A 17564-nucleotide genomic window follows, 5' to 3' on the forward strand; every position below is an offset into this window, starting at 1 on the left:
ATTTTTTATTTCTTTCTAATTGTGGCCAATAATAATCTATGATTCTACATTCATATTTAATAATTAATGACTTATTAAAAAATTAGAATTTATTTCTCACTATTTTAATTATTCATCAATCCAAATTCAAATTCTGATTCTATATAAAATGAAAGCTCCATTTTACAATATTAGTAACATTATCTACCATTCAAAATTTTAAATTTGTAGTTTGTATCATATTTAAAAAAATCAAATTGAATCTCAATTTTTCACTATTTATTAATTATCTATTGATCTAAATCCCCAACCTATAATTAAGGACTATTAGAAATTTTGATTACTTATTATTGATAATAATTATTTACAATTCCAATTTCTAACTCAACAATTAATGTAATATTAAAAAATTTTAAAGTGTTTTTTTCATTATTTTTTAGTACAATTATTATTGCTTTGTAATTTCCAATCAATCAATTATTCTCTTTGAATAAAAATAAATTAAACTAATTTATAAATTTAACCTTGAAATTGTTCTATTATCTATTATTCAATCATTAAAATCACTAAATTTTTAAGATACAAACTAATTGATAAAATTTAGTATAATCCTTATACTATTTACAATTACATTATTCTTTTTTATTACTCCTTAAAATTTAAGTTATTCTCAAATGTCCTAATAAACTCATATAATAGTTATTCAAATAAATTCACTAGAAAAAAAATTCTATCAAAATAATTGATTGATTTTCTCTATTACTCTTAAAATTCAACTTTTTTTCAAATATGTGTTTATAAAATAAAATAAAATCTAAATTTTATAATATTATTTAAAAAACTCATCTCAATAAAATTTAACTTATAATTTTCAAATAGAACAACAAATATTTTAAATTATTTATAATGTATTACTTTTAAACTATAATTGCATATACATATTATAAATTAAACCATAAATTTTCACTATAATTTATAATTTATTATACAACAATGTCCTATAAATGTATTATTAAATTGAAATTGAAAGGGTAATTCAATTGAATTAATGTAATTGTAAATATTAAAAATTAAGTAAAATCTAAATTTTATAATATTATTTAAAAAACCCATCTCAATCCCGCGCGATGCGCTGGTCTCATTCTAGTTACTATTATTGTCGTACTTTTGTATCTCATAAGTAAATTAAATTTGATATATTTACCCCCTGCATGACACCGCCTTTCTTAATTTTTGTGAAATTTTGGTGTACCATTATTAATTCATTTTGTTGTTAGTTGTTGATACAACTAGTAAGTTACTTTTGTTAGTTAGTTGCTACCTACAATTTGGATTTATATCTTCTCAATCAGTGTTAATTGAATAAGAGTTCAGTACTCCAATTTTTTAAAAGTAGGCCTCTAACCCAGCCGGATTTTAATGGATGTTTAAAAGAAACATTTTATAAAATGTACAATTTAACTTTCAATTTATTAAAGTATATGAATGATTCAATACTAATATTATCTTTAGAGTTATAATTAATTTGTAACTAGTACAATGTAAGCTGAAAATCCTGCATTTCTACTCTTCCATTAAAATTATTCATTAGAATCTCTATTTTTATCAATAAATAAAAATACATTTATCGATATCTGTTCATAATACAAATAAGAAAAGCAAAAATAAAATAATTACCACAACAGCAATAATAATAATAATAATAATAAGATACAAATTTGAAGAGCCTGCAACTTTGTCAGCTCTTTCATTAAAAACAATTATTGGGCTTCTCACTCTAAAATTACCATCATTCCATATCAAAGAAGCTGACAACAATGTATGGTTCTTCATTTTTCCATGTATAGTGAGGATATATGTTTGTTTTTCACCCACTGAAGTGAATGACAAAACGGCAGGATTCACTGAAATATGAAGTCCTTCAGGAGCTGTCACATTTGCTGTGTATTTAGAATATGGTATTCCTACATTTGTGACTGTCCTTCGGAAGCTTCCTCTAAAATGCTGTTGGGAACTTTGGACTTTTAAAGCAAAAGAGGGGTAGTTTAAATCCCTTGCAGATGGATAAGTTTTGTTAGAGCATATGTTGTCATCCCCACTAATTTGTTGCAGATCAGTAGTGTTGAAACCCTGTCCACATAAAAATCTGACATAATCCCCTTCATCAGCGTCATATATTAGACCCGGATTAACAGCTTTGACCGGGTCTATTTGGCCAGCTCCATAAGCAAATTCTGCATCTAAGTTATTCTCTGAATTGATACATGCAACAGCTACAACACAACAAATACCCAAAATTATTTATAACGAGTTTAATCTTATATACATTAATAATATTGACAATAAAGCATATAAAAACATACACACCACTTTGAATGTATTTAAAATAAATGAAGTATAATGCATGTTTGATTTGAAGAAACTATAGGTTTTATTTAATATATAAAACAAAAGTGGAACTAAAGGATTCTAAGATAACTTTCTCAACAGTTTAGAAAAAGTTTCAGTTATATGGTATGATATGTAACACTATTTATATTTATTACCTGTTGTCATAAGAGCTGACCGAATAGCAGCAGGCGACCATGTGAGATGGAATGATTTTACGTATGCTGCTGCTCCAGATACATGAGGGCATGCCATTGATGTTCCTGATATAATATTGAACATCAATTTTCTGGTCTCACCAAAATTCTTAGAAATTAGAGAAATTGGAGACCAGCTAGCAATGATGTCAACTCCAGGAGCAATTACATCGGGCTACAATATTAATCAAATAAAAAAAATTAATGACAATTTTTATTAAAATGATAAAATTACATTTAATTTATTATCAGATAGAGAAAAAAACCTTCAAAATTTCGGGTACCGCATTGTTTGGACCCCTTGATGAAAAAGAGGCAACAACAGGTGCCAGACTATCTCTTAACTCAATAGTCTTAAAGATGGTTGCAGTCGGAAAGCTGTAAATTAAAAAATATTATAAATTTGAGATAAGTTGTTTTTAAAATTATCGTTGTTGTATCCGAAACTTTCACTTATACCTTGTAGAACGAATGTACGTAAGTACTTTTGCAGCATCTTTTAATTGAAGATAACATGCTGGCAAAGGAAAAGAGATTGCTATGTCAATAGAAGCTTCCCCTTGCATCATGACCCCAACAGCACCTACCCTAAAGGCTTCTGAGATTCCTTGGTCTCCTTCACATAGAATAATTTTTCCTTTTACCAGCTTCTCATCCAAAGAATTAGCTAGACAATTCCTACAATTTAAAATAATTACATTAATGAAAGTTAAAAAAATTTGTAGTGTACTTGAAAGTTAAAAAAAATTGTCTTCGGAGGGGATATAACTTATTGTTAAAGGTAAGCAATACAAATTTAATAATTTTTATATCACTAAAGTTGAAAGGTACTTAATAAATGAATGGGCCTCAAAACAAAAATTTCCTTTTATTATTTTAAATAATATTAAAGTTTTACCGTGATATTTTTAAGGATATGACTGCTAGTTACCTTGATGAGTTTTGATCGAAGCCTTCTCCTTTATTTGCTGCATCGCCACCATAGATAATTGGATAAAGTTTTTCTTGAAGGTCATATGTGTTCAAAGAAATACCCTAAAAAATATATTGAAGTAATATTAAATTCAAAAATGAAACCAATGTGTGTCTTAATATATTGAAGTAATGCATATGAAAAAAGAACTAAAAAAAATTCTACCTCATAAGTTCTATTGTTTCCTGTTTTGACCTTGGTAATAAACTTCCTATCCAAGGTGCTTGCACCAACAATAATTGTCCAAGGTTGATAATTTTGTAAGGATTTGGGATATGGACCTAGGTTCCCGGCTGAAAATACGGTCAGCACGCCGTGCTTCATGGCATGAAAGGATCCCACTGACAATGCATCTTTAAAATGTATACTCTTTGTTGAGTCTCTTCCACCAATTGATGCGGATAATATATCTACTCCATCTTTAATTGCATCGTCAAATGCGGCAAGAATACCTGCTTCATTGCATCCAATAGACCAACACACTTTGTATACGGCAATGCGTGCTGACGGAACTCCCCCTCTAGCGGTTCCTTGTGCAAGGCCTAACATGCTTGCCATATCAACCGAATTCCCAGCCACCGTTGATGCTGTATGCGTACCATGACCACTTGAATCTCTAGGAGATTCAATATCTTTTGTGCTTAAGGCATTATGATGGAGTGGTGGATAAAACTTTGCTCCAATTATCTTACTGAAAAAACATATACACTTACGTTAACACACTTGTATTACAATTGTTTGTCCCTCTCTAATCTCTATGTAATAGTTCTGTTACAACTTATGTGCATGTGAGTTTCATGTAATCATTCCCAAAAATTGAAATATGAGATATTGAAATTTCGCATAAAGATCAAATAGATCAAAGTTTAGGTATTATTTTAAATCAATTTGTATAATGTTAACTAAATAAAGGATATTTTATCTCCATCCAACATCCATCATTCATTTACTATACGTGCTGATTAAAACATTTTGTAACTTTAGAGAAAAAAAACATAATGAAAAGATAGAGAATATTACTTATTGCATGTAAAATCAGAAGCTTGGCAGGAACCCTTCCATTTGGCAGGTGGTGGACTGAACCCTTTATCATTGAAGCTTTTCGATTCTGGCCAAATTCCAGAATCAATCACTCCAACTATAACATCACTTTCATAGTTTTGTCTTTCCACCTCTTGTGTCAAGCCAACAAAATCCCATGATCTTGTTGTGAGAAGTTGTCTTTTTTCATCGGGAAAAACAGAAACAACTCCTACAAGTCCTACATTACAATAATTCATAGTTAGCAACTTTATAAATATTTTTGAAAAATAGTATGTAATTTAAAAAAAGAAATAGCTTCTAAAACAAACCTTCCATTCTAGCAGCTTCTGTTTCTGTTAGTTTCACGACAAATCCGTTGAAACTACGCCAATAATAATAAAGTATGGATCTTGCCGTCGAGTTGCTTAAATTGTAAAAAAAAAAAAGAGTAAGTTAAACAAGTCATGTTTTTTCTCTATTTTTTTTTAAGTCATCAAAATATTTTACACATATTTTTTCATATGTAATATACTAATATTTTCTGTAACTATTTGATTATCTAATTTTTGTAGCTAGCCTTATGACATTCTAATGTATTCAATTTCTATTTACGAAATTTGACATGTTATTTTACAAATTCCTAAATATTTATGGAACTAATTTTTAAATTTAAACTTATCTTAATGTTTGTGAAATTAGATAGGATCGAGTTGACCTAATCACCAACAAAAAAAAATGTAAATAAAAATTATCATAATTTTGTGTCTAAAAGAATTTTTTTATGTAATAATAATTAATAGATGTTATAAACTATAGCATTTGTTAATATATGATTTACTATCCTTATTTAATATTCCACTATAAGTGGTTAAAAGTTGAAAAATTTATGTAACCTGTCAGTAGCCTGTTGTAGCAAATAATTATAGTGGAGCAAACAAGAAGCTTCATCTTTGATGGTATCTCCGGTATAGACAATGTAAATCTGCAATTTTAATTCAACATATATATTTATTATAAAAGAAATGACTTTTTTAACTAAATAAAATTACTAAAAACATGAACTATGAAAATTTTCTGCACCTGGTTCTACTTGTGTACATGGCAAATAGGTGAGCGCAATTACACTAGTACATGATTTAAGCAGCAGGGATATAGATTTGAAAATGAAGCGAACATGAAAGTATTATATTATTTGGCATTCTGATACATCTCCTGAGTACTATAAATTTCTTTTTAGCTTACCATCAAATCTGACTTTGCAAAAGCTTGTAAATTTTCAGATTATTTTGACAATTGAAAATCTTAAAAAAACCATTAACACTCATTATAATAAACTTTACAATAATCATTTTTTAGCACTATCACTCTCTTATAATTCACTTTAATTCCTTAATTTATATCCATTATTTTTTTAGCACTATTATTCTAAATATTTTCATCTTTTAAAATTTTTCTTTATATAATATCGTAATCATTTATTCTTTTTATAAATATGTATTTAAACTAATTTATATATTTAATTATATTTACAAATATAATTTAATTGTCATTTAACTTAATGGTAGAAGTTTCATTGTGTGAACTTGTACTTTCTCTAAATTATTATTTAAATTTACCTAAGTCTTGTTCCTTTTAAATTAATTTATCATAAGTTTGATAATGGTTATTTATTTATTTTTAATTTGTGTTTCGAAAACAATAATTTTTTATTTTCACAATAGAAACATTAACCAATATTCTAATCAATAAAACACTAAATAAATAATTTTTTAAATTACAATGTAAATTTACCTATCTCTTATTTATTCTAAATTGAATTTTTATTTTGATTTTTATGAAGTGTCTAACATAAAAAATAAATTGGTTTTATAGTAAAATAATTCAAGTCACATAAATCATTTAAACAAAACATGTATAATGGAGATGGATGAAAATTTAAAAAATAAAGGATATTAATTAATATTTTTTAAAACAAACAAATAATTATTATTATTTATGATTTAACCTTACAAAACCATAGTCATAAAGTCATAACAGAACATTATCATAGTTATAAAGCCATAACAGAGTTCAATTTAAAATTTAAAATTATCCTTTGCTTAGAATACTTTCTTGTGTGGTTATAACAACAAAACATCAATTAAATATGTTAGAGAAAAGAATAGATAAATTCACCTTTTTCACCCGTCTTCAAAGAAAACCATTATTTTTTGCTTAAATAAATAAAAAATGGTTCACACCAAACAACTTTAATTATCTCTCTCAAGAACATAACCTCGCTTAGAAAATGGGTGCAATATTGCATAAAACACTATATTAGCCGCACATTATAATTTTATTAAGTGACCACTCTTATAACATGAATTTAGTTGATGTGTATTCATCACACCATGCATTTAGTCGATGGTATTAATTTACCTTAGCGTTAGCAGCTGAGTCAGATAGGGGTCCATCTACAAAAACAAATAGTAATAATTAGCCAAGGAAGTTAAAAGTGACAATTAAAATAGAAAAGAAAAGATTGAATGGAAATGAAAGAAAAAAAACCATAGCCAGAAAAAACTCTCATCAAAAGCACGAAGAAGAAAAGGTATTGCAACATCTTTGATAAAATATATTGAGGCATTTTTGTGATAAAGTTATGCTTTTGATGCTGCCTTATAAAGAGAGAGATTGATAGAGAGATTGAATCAGCACCATCATGCTTATCAAAGAAAGTACAATAATGCAAACAAATCAGCTAAGCTGTATGCATTACGGTGCAGAAGAGTTTCTATTTTACATTACACATTCATACATATTGCTTTTTGCATGGATTTCTATGTTTGGTTGGTGACTCACATATTCAAAAATGGATACAATAAGAGTTGTCTTGTAGTAATTTTCACTATATGTGATATAAAGTTTAAAACAAGACAAGATTGGGTTAAGTACTTAATTAGTTGAACAGAAAACTTAATCATATTTTGAAAGATACTCACACGTAAGCAAAAGACTTATGGCTGTTAATGATTAAAAAAAGTAAATTTAATTTGACATTAAAAAAATTATAATTTAAAAAAAAATAACTCCCGATAATAATTACTTTGATATAAAGTTAAAAGAGTGATTTTGATATTCAATCATTGTTACAAATTTTAAAATAATAAAAATAACATATTATTTCAAAAAATAATAACTTTGCTATACTAGTGACATACGTATACTTAAATAAACAAATATTTTACATAAATTATCTCTACAATCAAATTAAAAAAATTGTAACGAGAAAGTTTTAGTCAAATCAACTTTTTAATTTAAATATTTTTAAAAATTGTATTATCCATAAAATATCAAAGTAAAAATGCTTTAAATGACTTTTCATGAAAATTTGTTCAAATCAAGTTTTCTTTTAATTTTTTTAGTATCCCTATATATCTTACATTCTTTCTCTATTAATTGACACCAATAGTCCACGTTCTATTTGTCTAGTACTCCATCCGTCTCATAAAAGTGTCTCATTTTTACTTTTTTTTATCTCAAAATAATTGTCCATTTACATTACCAATGCAACATTTATTATTGTTTTTCCACTACTATACCCCTATTCTTTAACTTTCACTTTATTCAACTATTTTATTAACTACATTTAATAAGGGTATTCTAGTAAATGATATTAGTTTTTTTTCCACTAAAACCAACACATTTAATCATTTTCTTAAGAATCGCGCATTGCTCAAATAAAACACTTTTTATGAGACGAAAGGAGTAGCAAAGTAGAAAATTTTCTTTTAAATTTTTTTATTATCCATATATATCTTACATTCTTTCTATATTAATTGACATCAAAACCATTTAAATGATTAATCAAAACACGGGGATGCATATGTTAATGGTGTGGTTGACTACCATACAACTTATAATAATACAAAGGAATGGAGGAGACACAATTAATGTGCATGTAATCATGTTTGAATAGATGTTAAGACATGTTACCTGACATTGTGCAATCTGCTTTTTGAATATGAGTAATACACTTTGACATAGATGGCTCCCTAGTATGTATAACCTTTTTAATGTCTTTAAAGGTCACAACATTGTTTTCTTGGTTAGATTTAACTTCTTCATCACTAGAGACATTGAAGATTATTCTTTGTTTCCTTGAAACATTTTAGTCTTCAACTTGAATATGTCCAAAATCTTTTTAAAAAATGCATGCCTCAATTTCTAGGTTTTAGTCTCCATAAATAACAATGGTTCTTCTAGGAATTTTCCAATAGAAATTTGATTTGAATTCGTCTAGAATAAATGCAGATATTGTTGCATACGATTTATTCCATAAAAAATCTCCAACAAATATATGATTGTTTCAAATTCAAATTCAAATTTAAATCTCTGTTTAATTGATTTGATCTTCAACAGTCGTCAAACAAATCACACAAACGCATTGCTAAAATATAGCAACAAATTTTATTGAATCTCAACCTGATTTTCACACCAAAAACACAACAATATTGGTCTGTTGAACCAGGGCTAGATGTTGCACACATATTGGAACGTCGTGTTCCACATGTGTCTATTATCCACCACAACTGCAATAACACATGTATGTTGACAGAGACCAGATGTTGCAACACACCACTCTTTACCACAACTGCAATAACATATGTTTATTGACAGAGACTAGATGTTGCAATATACATGTTGGAACATCGTGTTTCACAAGTTACACCAGAACATGCAAAATAACTCTCTTCATATAAGTCTTCTTAGTAGAGTAAACCGTGGAACAAATCTTCCTTCAAGGTACATCCCATCAAATCCAAAACTTTTCAAATAGATTTTGGATTAATAACACAAACTTTTTCCCAAAATCAAACCTCTACATCCTTTGATAAGTTAACACTACGACTCTTCTGAAGGACATCTGAAGATAGCCAGAACTCAAACCATATGCCGAGATGATGCATACTAACATGTTGAACATCTTATTTAACTAGTTATGTCAAGCACTTTAGTTATGTCGAGCACTTTAGCTACATCCTGGTATCTCTTTCTTAAATGGTTATGTCAAGCACTTTAGCTGAACAATTCTTGCTTAGCTGGGTTTGTCAAGCAATTTCGTTGAACAACTCTTCCTTGTAACAAACTCGGATGCTAAAACACATGTTGGAACATCTTGTTCCGCATGATTCCTAAAATAAATTTGTACATATGTGGTTTTACCTGATGCAGCCAACCAAAAGGATTTGGAGTCAAACATATATTATTATTATATGTAGCATATAATTCTGGGACCTAGTCTCCACTAGTATTTATTAAGCATAAATATGATCAAATTTACTGTTGTTGTGGATTAAGCAAGATAATGGATATGGAGCCAAACCTCTGGCTTCTACAACACTGTTTTTTGTTCCATGATGTCAATGCAAACTAGGGGTGGACAACGGTGACCAACCGATGACACCCGACCGATCAAATGTAGACTTTATGAAATAGTTTGGATTCAGTCGGATTACAGATTAGGTCGGAAAGTTGAAAGGGGTTTCGACGAGTCTTCTCGGTCAGTTTCGGGCACTAGTTTTGGATTCGTCCAAAACCGAATACGACCGAAGAGATAATTCCTCCATGGACAAGGCCCAATCTAATCCTAACTTAGTTCATCCCAGTATTGTTAATTATATCATGTTCTGCTTCCCTTGTTTCAAACTTTCAATCCAACCCTAACTTTGTTTTTAACCTAACAAAGGATGACATCCTACGCCGCCATCAATATTTTTTTGTTTCACTCTCCTTGTATAATCGTCATTCGTGTATCTCTCTGTATCGTCGTCGTATCTTTCACCTCTATCTCCCCGACGAATGTTCGACCTTAGGTTTGCTCTACCATATCTTTATCTTAAATTGTTTTGAGGGTTGTGTGAAAATTATAATTATTAAGAGTTTTTGTGCTTTGAACTATTTTAAAATAACTAATTTTGATTTTGATTTCTCTATGTTTAGACTTTTTTTCCACCCATTCCTGATTATATTTGATTGTTGTAGGTTTGATTTATTGTTGGTTTGATAATTATTAATTTTGATTGTAGGTGTCATGTGCGTATGTCCAGAATAAAAGAGAAATCTATCTGTTGATTGTCTGATGTTGTCCTTGGAATGACCATATTTAGGGTTGTTGTTGGTCTGCTTGTTGCAATGTTTAAAAAAGCGGACTAGAGATCGAACCGATGAAACTTACGGTTTAAGGTTCAATTGGTTCAATCGGTTAAATCTACGGTCAAACCGTTTATTAAATAAACTAATAATATAAAAATAAATTTCATAAATTTGCCATCCATAATCATATGTTCACAACTTAATAAAATAAATATTTCAAATATCTATTACAAATTTAATACAACAATATCGATAATACATATAATAACATAACATAGTTCTACACTTCATTTTAACATTCATTTAAGAATAATTTGACCAAATTAAAGAATTACAATAAACTAAGTTAAACTAATTCAAAGCAAAATTAAAATAATAGAATATAATAACTAAAATAAATTTCAAATAATTAAGAATACCTAAATTAAATTAAATAAAATACCAAAAATAAATAATATAATATACTTCATTAAACAACAAAAAAAAAATTTGAATTGAACTACGACAAATAAATCTTAATTGACAACAACAAACAATATTGACTTGAACGACAATCAATATTGAGTTAGATATCGTGACTATGTTTGAAAGAAACAGCGTGATGATGATGAAGTGTGGTTGAAATAAAAATTATAATGGAGTGACAAAACTTAGAAGTTTGTATGGTTGTAAAAAAATATGATTTTTTTTTGTGATTGAGAATGTATATTGAGTGTTGATATTGACATATTAAAATTTATAAATTAAGAATTAAAAATGGTTAATTTGATGAAGTTTTTTTAATCGGACGGTTTTACAAAATTGGTTTCGATTCTTTGGTTCAAATGGTTTTGGACAGTTCAATCTGATTTTTCCGATTTTATTCTGGTTTTGATCCACTAACGATTTTGAAAGATTGTCTCGATCAGATTAATCTCTGATTCTCGGTTCAAGTTAAACCGGACGGTTCGCTTCGGTTTTTAAAATAACTACCTGTTGCAGTAAAGCAATAGAGATTTGAATTGCTTTTATGCAAAACTTACTTATTACTAATATTGTTTATGATGACTTATAGGGTGATCTTAATTAGAATAAATGGGTTAAGCTAATTTTTTTTAAATGACCTCATTATTATTATTGTATGGTTATTGTATAAATTATATATATTTTTCCCTTATATGTAGGTTGCCAAGTCCATTGTTGTATATGCTTTAAAATAACTAAATGATAGAATGCAATGCAAGGTTGACCATTCTCAGGTAATTTTCCTTGAGGTTTTGATGGAGGTTTTTATCATATTATTCTCAAACTAAGTTTTGATTTTTTTTTAGGTGAATGAAGGGTGATAGAAAGAAAGTTTATGTTTTTATGATATCTTTTTTTTAATATGCTATTGCATTTTTTTACTTATGATCTTTTTGTTTAAATTTTCGATGTTATTCACCTCAATTTATGAAATCAAATGATTTGGTGAAATAAGTTTGTGATGAAAGTTACTCGATTTCTTCTCTCATGTGTCTAGGAAAGGAATTAGAATGATAGTATATTTGAGATTTTTTGTTGATGTTAGACTTGAAGCCCTTTTATGAGTTATATCGAAATATTCATGAACCAGTGTCTATTATTGATTTTGACAAGTGTTATTCTTTAAGTTGTAGTTATTGTTACTATTTAGCATTTTTGAATTGTACTTATTATAAGTAGAATCGTTGATAATGTTATTATTATTTACTTTTGTTTAAAATTTAAATTTTACTCATTAATCATTTATAATGAGTTATTTTAATTATATTAAATTTTATTGAAGGTTGAAGGCACACATATTTGGGAATGTCAAATACAAAGTTCTTATATTTTTTGATTTGTTTTACTGTAATTTGAACTTCAATTTTTATTGGTTATGTAAACTAATGGGAGTCAAGAATTAATTTTATTTAAATTTGGAAGGATTTAGATAACATGGTTTAATTGAAAAGAAGTTGATCAAATTAAAAAATAACTCAATGTTAAAGTGATTAGATTGGTCCAAATAAACTAATTTCTTTATTTAAAAAAATTAACACAGCTATTTAAACTTAATTTACATAAGAAAAAGCTAAGGTTGATAATAATTTTATTTGAACTTGAATTATTGTATGTTTCAAATCTTAGTCTAACTCATGTTATAATTATTCTATTGGGTCTTAACTCAAAATAATCTAATATAAAAATTTTAAAAATAAATTTTTTGACAATTTAAAATTGAGTTGAAATATAGAACAAGCTCAAGTATTTTTTCATAATCGAAAAAATCTGATCCTACTAACCGACCCGATCCGATTCGATTCAAACCGAACCCGAGTTAACCGAAGTTGGAACCGATTGGAAATTGGGCCCATAGTATTCGCCCGATGGATAACTCGGTTTGGGGGTTTGAGCCTGAACCCGAACCCGAACCGATGCCCAGCAGGCAAACTATACCAACGCTTCACCAAGTTATGCTTTTGATGCTGACATATAATGTTCATGAATATCACTCTGAATCACTGCCATCATGCCTATGAAAGAAAGTACAATAATGCAAACAAATGATCTAAGCTGTATGCATTAGGATGGCAAGAGTTTCTATTTTTCATTAAACATTCACACATATTTCTTTTTGCATGGCTTTCTATGTTTGGTTGGTGACTCACATATTCAAAAATGGATACAATAAAAGTTGTCTTATAGTAAATTTCAAACAAGCAAAAGATAACATATCCAAGCAAAACACTTATGACTCTGACCCCCTAAAATAATAAATAATAACGACAAAAATAAGCAATTCCATACACATTTAAACACATTGCATAAAAATAACATTTCCACGTCACCCTTTTTTACAATTTCAAAAACTGTACGATTCCAATATTATACTTATATGGGATTTTATGAACTTTGGTTTTTTACTAGATATATTATGTTTCACAAAATTATATTCCTCCATAACTTATATCTAGGTAAAAATTATACATAAATAAATATTATTTAAATGGATAAAAACTATTCAAAATTAACGGTAGAATTTAAGTATTACAAATAATACCATTTATCCGTTCAAAACTTTTTTTTGCATATTTTCATTAAGATGATAGTGTTACGAGCATAACAAAACTACAATACTTTGTTTCAGACATAAAATAATTAGTTATCAATGATCCCTACATAAATACTCGGAATAATTAATAATGTGTATATAATTAATTTATTCCACTTAACCAACTTATCTCATATGTGCATCTTGATAGCGTTTGCTGAATTACCTTAAAATTGAATTTTCAATGGATCTATGAAATAATATTTTTTCTATTTCCTTTCAACACACATCTCATTCAGGATCCTAATTAAAAGTTAATTCAAATAACAAAATTTTATATTAAAGTATGAGAACAATTAATATAGACTGAAATCACCATAAGAATTATACTCACAAGGACCACAATTGTATTACGGGTACGTCTAGTTAATCATCTCTCTTCAAAAATTCCACAAGATAACTCTTATGAAGTACACAGGGTATTTTTGATTCATGTATTGATTCAAACATGGACAAATCTGGAATCTTGTCTATCATATTAAATAGTCTCTAAATGTTATCTACTTGAGGTGGCGTGGTTCAATATTGTGACCTGGGGAAGAACAACTATCTCTCGTGCTTGCACCACCCATAACAACTTTCTCAATTAATTTTTCCAGCATGTCCAACTTTTCTAGATTTGGGTGGTTGGGTAAACCCATTAATTTTAATTTCTACATCGTAAAAAAAATTGAATACAATACAAAAATAAGATCCCCAAACAAGAACAACAATATACAACACATAAATTTTAAATTATACTTATACCTCAATCACATCGCTGACACACTTCTCTCAGTCAACCTCTCTCGCTCATTTCTCATCTTCTGCAACATCTTCTCCCGCTCCTCCTGCAACTTCCTCTCTCGCTCCCCCCTCTTTTTGCACCTCCTACAATATCTTCTCTCACTCCTCTTGCAACTTCCTCTCCCGTTCTATTCGATCCTCCTGCCACATCCTCTCTCACTCCTCTCGGTCCTCATGATTCCACTTCTCCCACTCATGTTATAATATCTCCTCTATCTTTTCAGCAACTATCTCTTCAATTTCTTTCCTATTGTTTAATTGGTTAATTAGTTACGATGGTCCAAAATATAGCTTTAGTCTTACGCCTCTTCCAAGACCACAGACACACCCAACATGCCCATCGGTTCCAATATTTTCTACCAAGATGTCATGATGGACTTGTGGAACAAAGATACCAACTTTGGCTTGTTCAACCCGTTCATCCTATAACACATTGAATTAAATAAATAAGTAATTTTGAAAAAGACATCTCCTTATAATATTTTCAACCATTTCACGTGTAGCCTCTAATGTGAACGGGTCATTTGATCTTTGACGTGCCCTCTTCCATTTCTCATGGTGTGATGGTGGAGATGAACTGCGATCAAGGCTTCAAGAAGGATCTCCCAACTCTAGTTCCCTTTGTTTTCTTTTGTCATTAAACATTTTATGTTCAAGTTTATAATATCCTCTACAAGACAATCTATGTGGATGGATATTTCAAAATCGATTCTCCTTTCTTTTTGGCTCTTAGCCAAGAATTTAGGAGTGATGCGAGACTTTACAAAATCCTCCCAAACTTTCTTATCAATATATGAATACTTCACATATGGAGGCACTTCGTTATCGTTTGATTTGTTAATATATTCATTTTTGAGTTGTGTATTAAAGCACCTCCAACACTCACCAGCATATCCAAGGCATTTCTTTTTCATCATTTTATCTTCTCGAACAATAAACAGTGTCTATGTTTACATAATATAATTGATATTAGTATTAAACCAAAAAATAAATGGTCATATATATTTGTAAAACAAATCAAAAATTAATAATAAATAACGTAATATCGTTTCATATCTTATCTTTCAATTCACTGTCAACGTCATGTCAATTATTTATCAAAGTACTCATTTTGCTTCTACCTTGTAATGTCACATAACACTTCAAATCATCAGCATTTTCACCACTAGCTTTTCCAATTCTCAGATCCAAATCAACCGGGGAGCGAACACCGTTTTCATGGGATTTTTTAACCTTGGGTGAGAGGTACTTGTCAAATCACCCATGTCTGTGTAAATTAAGAAAAATAACAATATATATATATATATACCAGCTGGAATTCACATTAAAGTATTCAAAATATCTTAAAATGAATTTGTGGTAAAACATTTTATCTTTTGTATTGTGAAAAGAATTCATATTTTGAAGCAACAATCAAACTAAATATTTCATATTTGTCTTTTGTGTTTAACTAGACCATAGAAACAAAAATAATAGAAATATACACTTAAGTTTTTGACAAGTGTGTTTATCTATAAGACGGATAGAAAGTTGAATTTTATAAACTTTGTATAAAGAACACTTGTTTTTACTAAGGTTTACGTTGATTTTCATATGACTACAATAACTAAACCATAATCAGACTATAACAACTAAAACATATATGATAACCACAATCAGAGTACAAGTTATGATGAGACATATATGGTAACCGTTTGAGTTCCATGAACATTTTAGTGGTATTATATTTCAAACAAAATTTATGTGGTAACTACCTTTCTAAAAATATTTCAGTGGTGAGAGATGAACATTTCTATGAGTTGTTTTGTCAACCTGTGAAGTTGAATATATTGCAGATGTTGTGGCTGCGTGTTAAGCTGTTTGACTTCTGAATTTACTACAGGATCTGAAGATCAAGGTAAACAAGCATCTGAAACTTATGATTGATAACAAGTCTGTAATCAATCTTGCTAAGAACTCAGTGTTGCATGGAAGAAGCAACAATATTGACACTAAGTTTCACTTTCTGAGGAATCAGGTTCAGAATGGACTGCTAGAAGTTATGCACTGTAGTACTCAGAAGCAAGTTGCAGATGTGTTGATGAAAGCGATCAAGACTGATCAATTTTTCCACTTGAGGGATAAAATTGATGTTGTTAGTTTTGATTAGCTGAATATGAATTAAGGGATAGTGTTAGAAGTAATCCATATTCAATAGTAGTATTATTTTTGTTAAACGTAACCAAACAAGTGTAGGTTAGCATTTTTCTCCTACGTGACATTATTATTTATTATTTGTGTACATAAGCAAGTGTAGATGTCAATACAGGAGTAGTGCGTAACCATTTACTATAACAGTTTTGAATAGTAGTAGAAGTTTATTATTTCAATTCTCTCTCATCTCCCATCTTCATCTTCTTCATTTTGTGCACCAACAATAATCACATGCAAATAAAAGACTTATGACTCTCACCCATAACACAAATTCATACACATTTGAACTCATTGCATAATATAAATTTAAAATTAATTTTTATTAGAGGTGGCCTGCTATTGATTAAAAAAAAGTATATTTAATTTTATATTTAAAAATCATAATTTTTTAAAGAAAATTTACTCGATAATAATTAATTTGATACAAATTTAAAAGAGTGGATTTGATATTCATTCATTGTTAAAAAATTTAAAATAACAAAAATAACATACTATTCCAAATATGTTTTTTTATCTTTCTTTTCTAATGACTAATGTTTTTTTATCCTTCGATTTTAAATTTAATCTGTCGTAAATATTATCTTTTTTTCCGGATATTAACAAAAACCAAAAGTATATGACGCGCTTTATCATTTTGAAAATAAAAATACATAAATTATACGTTGCTTTATAGTAAAAAGTTTTATAAGAATAAAATGTATCTATTACGACATTTAGTCTTGCTATGTTTTTCTTATAATAAATATATATATATATATATATATATATATATATATATATATATATATATATATAT

General features: G+C 28.4%; 1 protein-coding gene across 1 annotated transcript; it reads right to left on the reverse strand.

Annotated features, from left to right (window-relative positions):
- Nucleotides 1-1548: 1548 nt before the first annotated feature.
- LOC127118250 (cucumisin) lies at nt 1549-7259 on the reverse strand. The gene is made up of 11 exons (XM_051048406.1): nt 7108-7259; nt 6979-7013; nt 5454-5542; nt 4890-4984; nt 4558-4798; nt 3703-4228; nt 3496-3599; nt 3024-3242; nt 2831-2942; nt 2526-2739; nt 1549-2252 (listed from the first exon to the last, which is right to left on the reverse strand). The coding sequence occupies exons 1-11, from the start codon at nt 7184-7186 to the stop codon at nt 1618-1620; spliced, it is 2349 nt and encodes a 782-aa protein (XP_050904363.1). The 5' UTR covers nt 7187-7259; the 3' UTR covers nt 1549-1617.
- Between the last annotated feature and the right edge of the window lie 10305 nt (nt 7260-17564).

Source organism: Lathyrus oleraceus, chromosome 2, assembly GCF_024323335.1.
Source record: "Lathyrus oleraceus cultivar Zhongwan6 chromosome 2, CAAS_Psat_ZW6_1.0, whole genome shotgun sequence".
NCBI classification, from domain to species: domain Eukaryota; kingdom Viridiplantae; phylum Streptophyta; class Magnoliopsida; order Fabales; family Fabaceae; genus Lathyrus; species Lathyrus oleraceus.

What these genes read in the sequence shown, in the direction of transcription:
- LOC127118250 (XM_051048406.1), bottom strand. Translation starts at nt 7,186, where the DNA reads ATGCCTCAATATATTTTATCAAAGATGTTGCAATACCTTTTCTTCTTC. An exon ending in CTACAACAGGCTACTGACAG is followed by an intron (nt 4,985 to 5,453) that starts GTTACATAAATT and finishes TTACAATTTAAG; the next exon opens with CAACTCGACGGCAAGATCCA. An exon ending in ACGTACATTCGTTCTACAAG is followed by an intron (nt 2,943 to 3,023) that starts GTATAAGTGAAA and finishes TTTAATTTACAG; the next exon opens with CTTTCCGACTGCAACCATCT.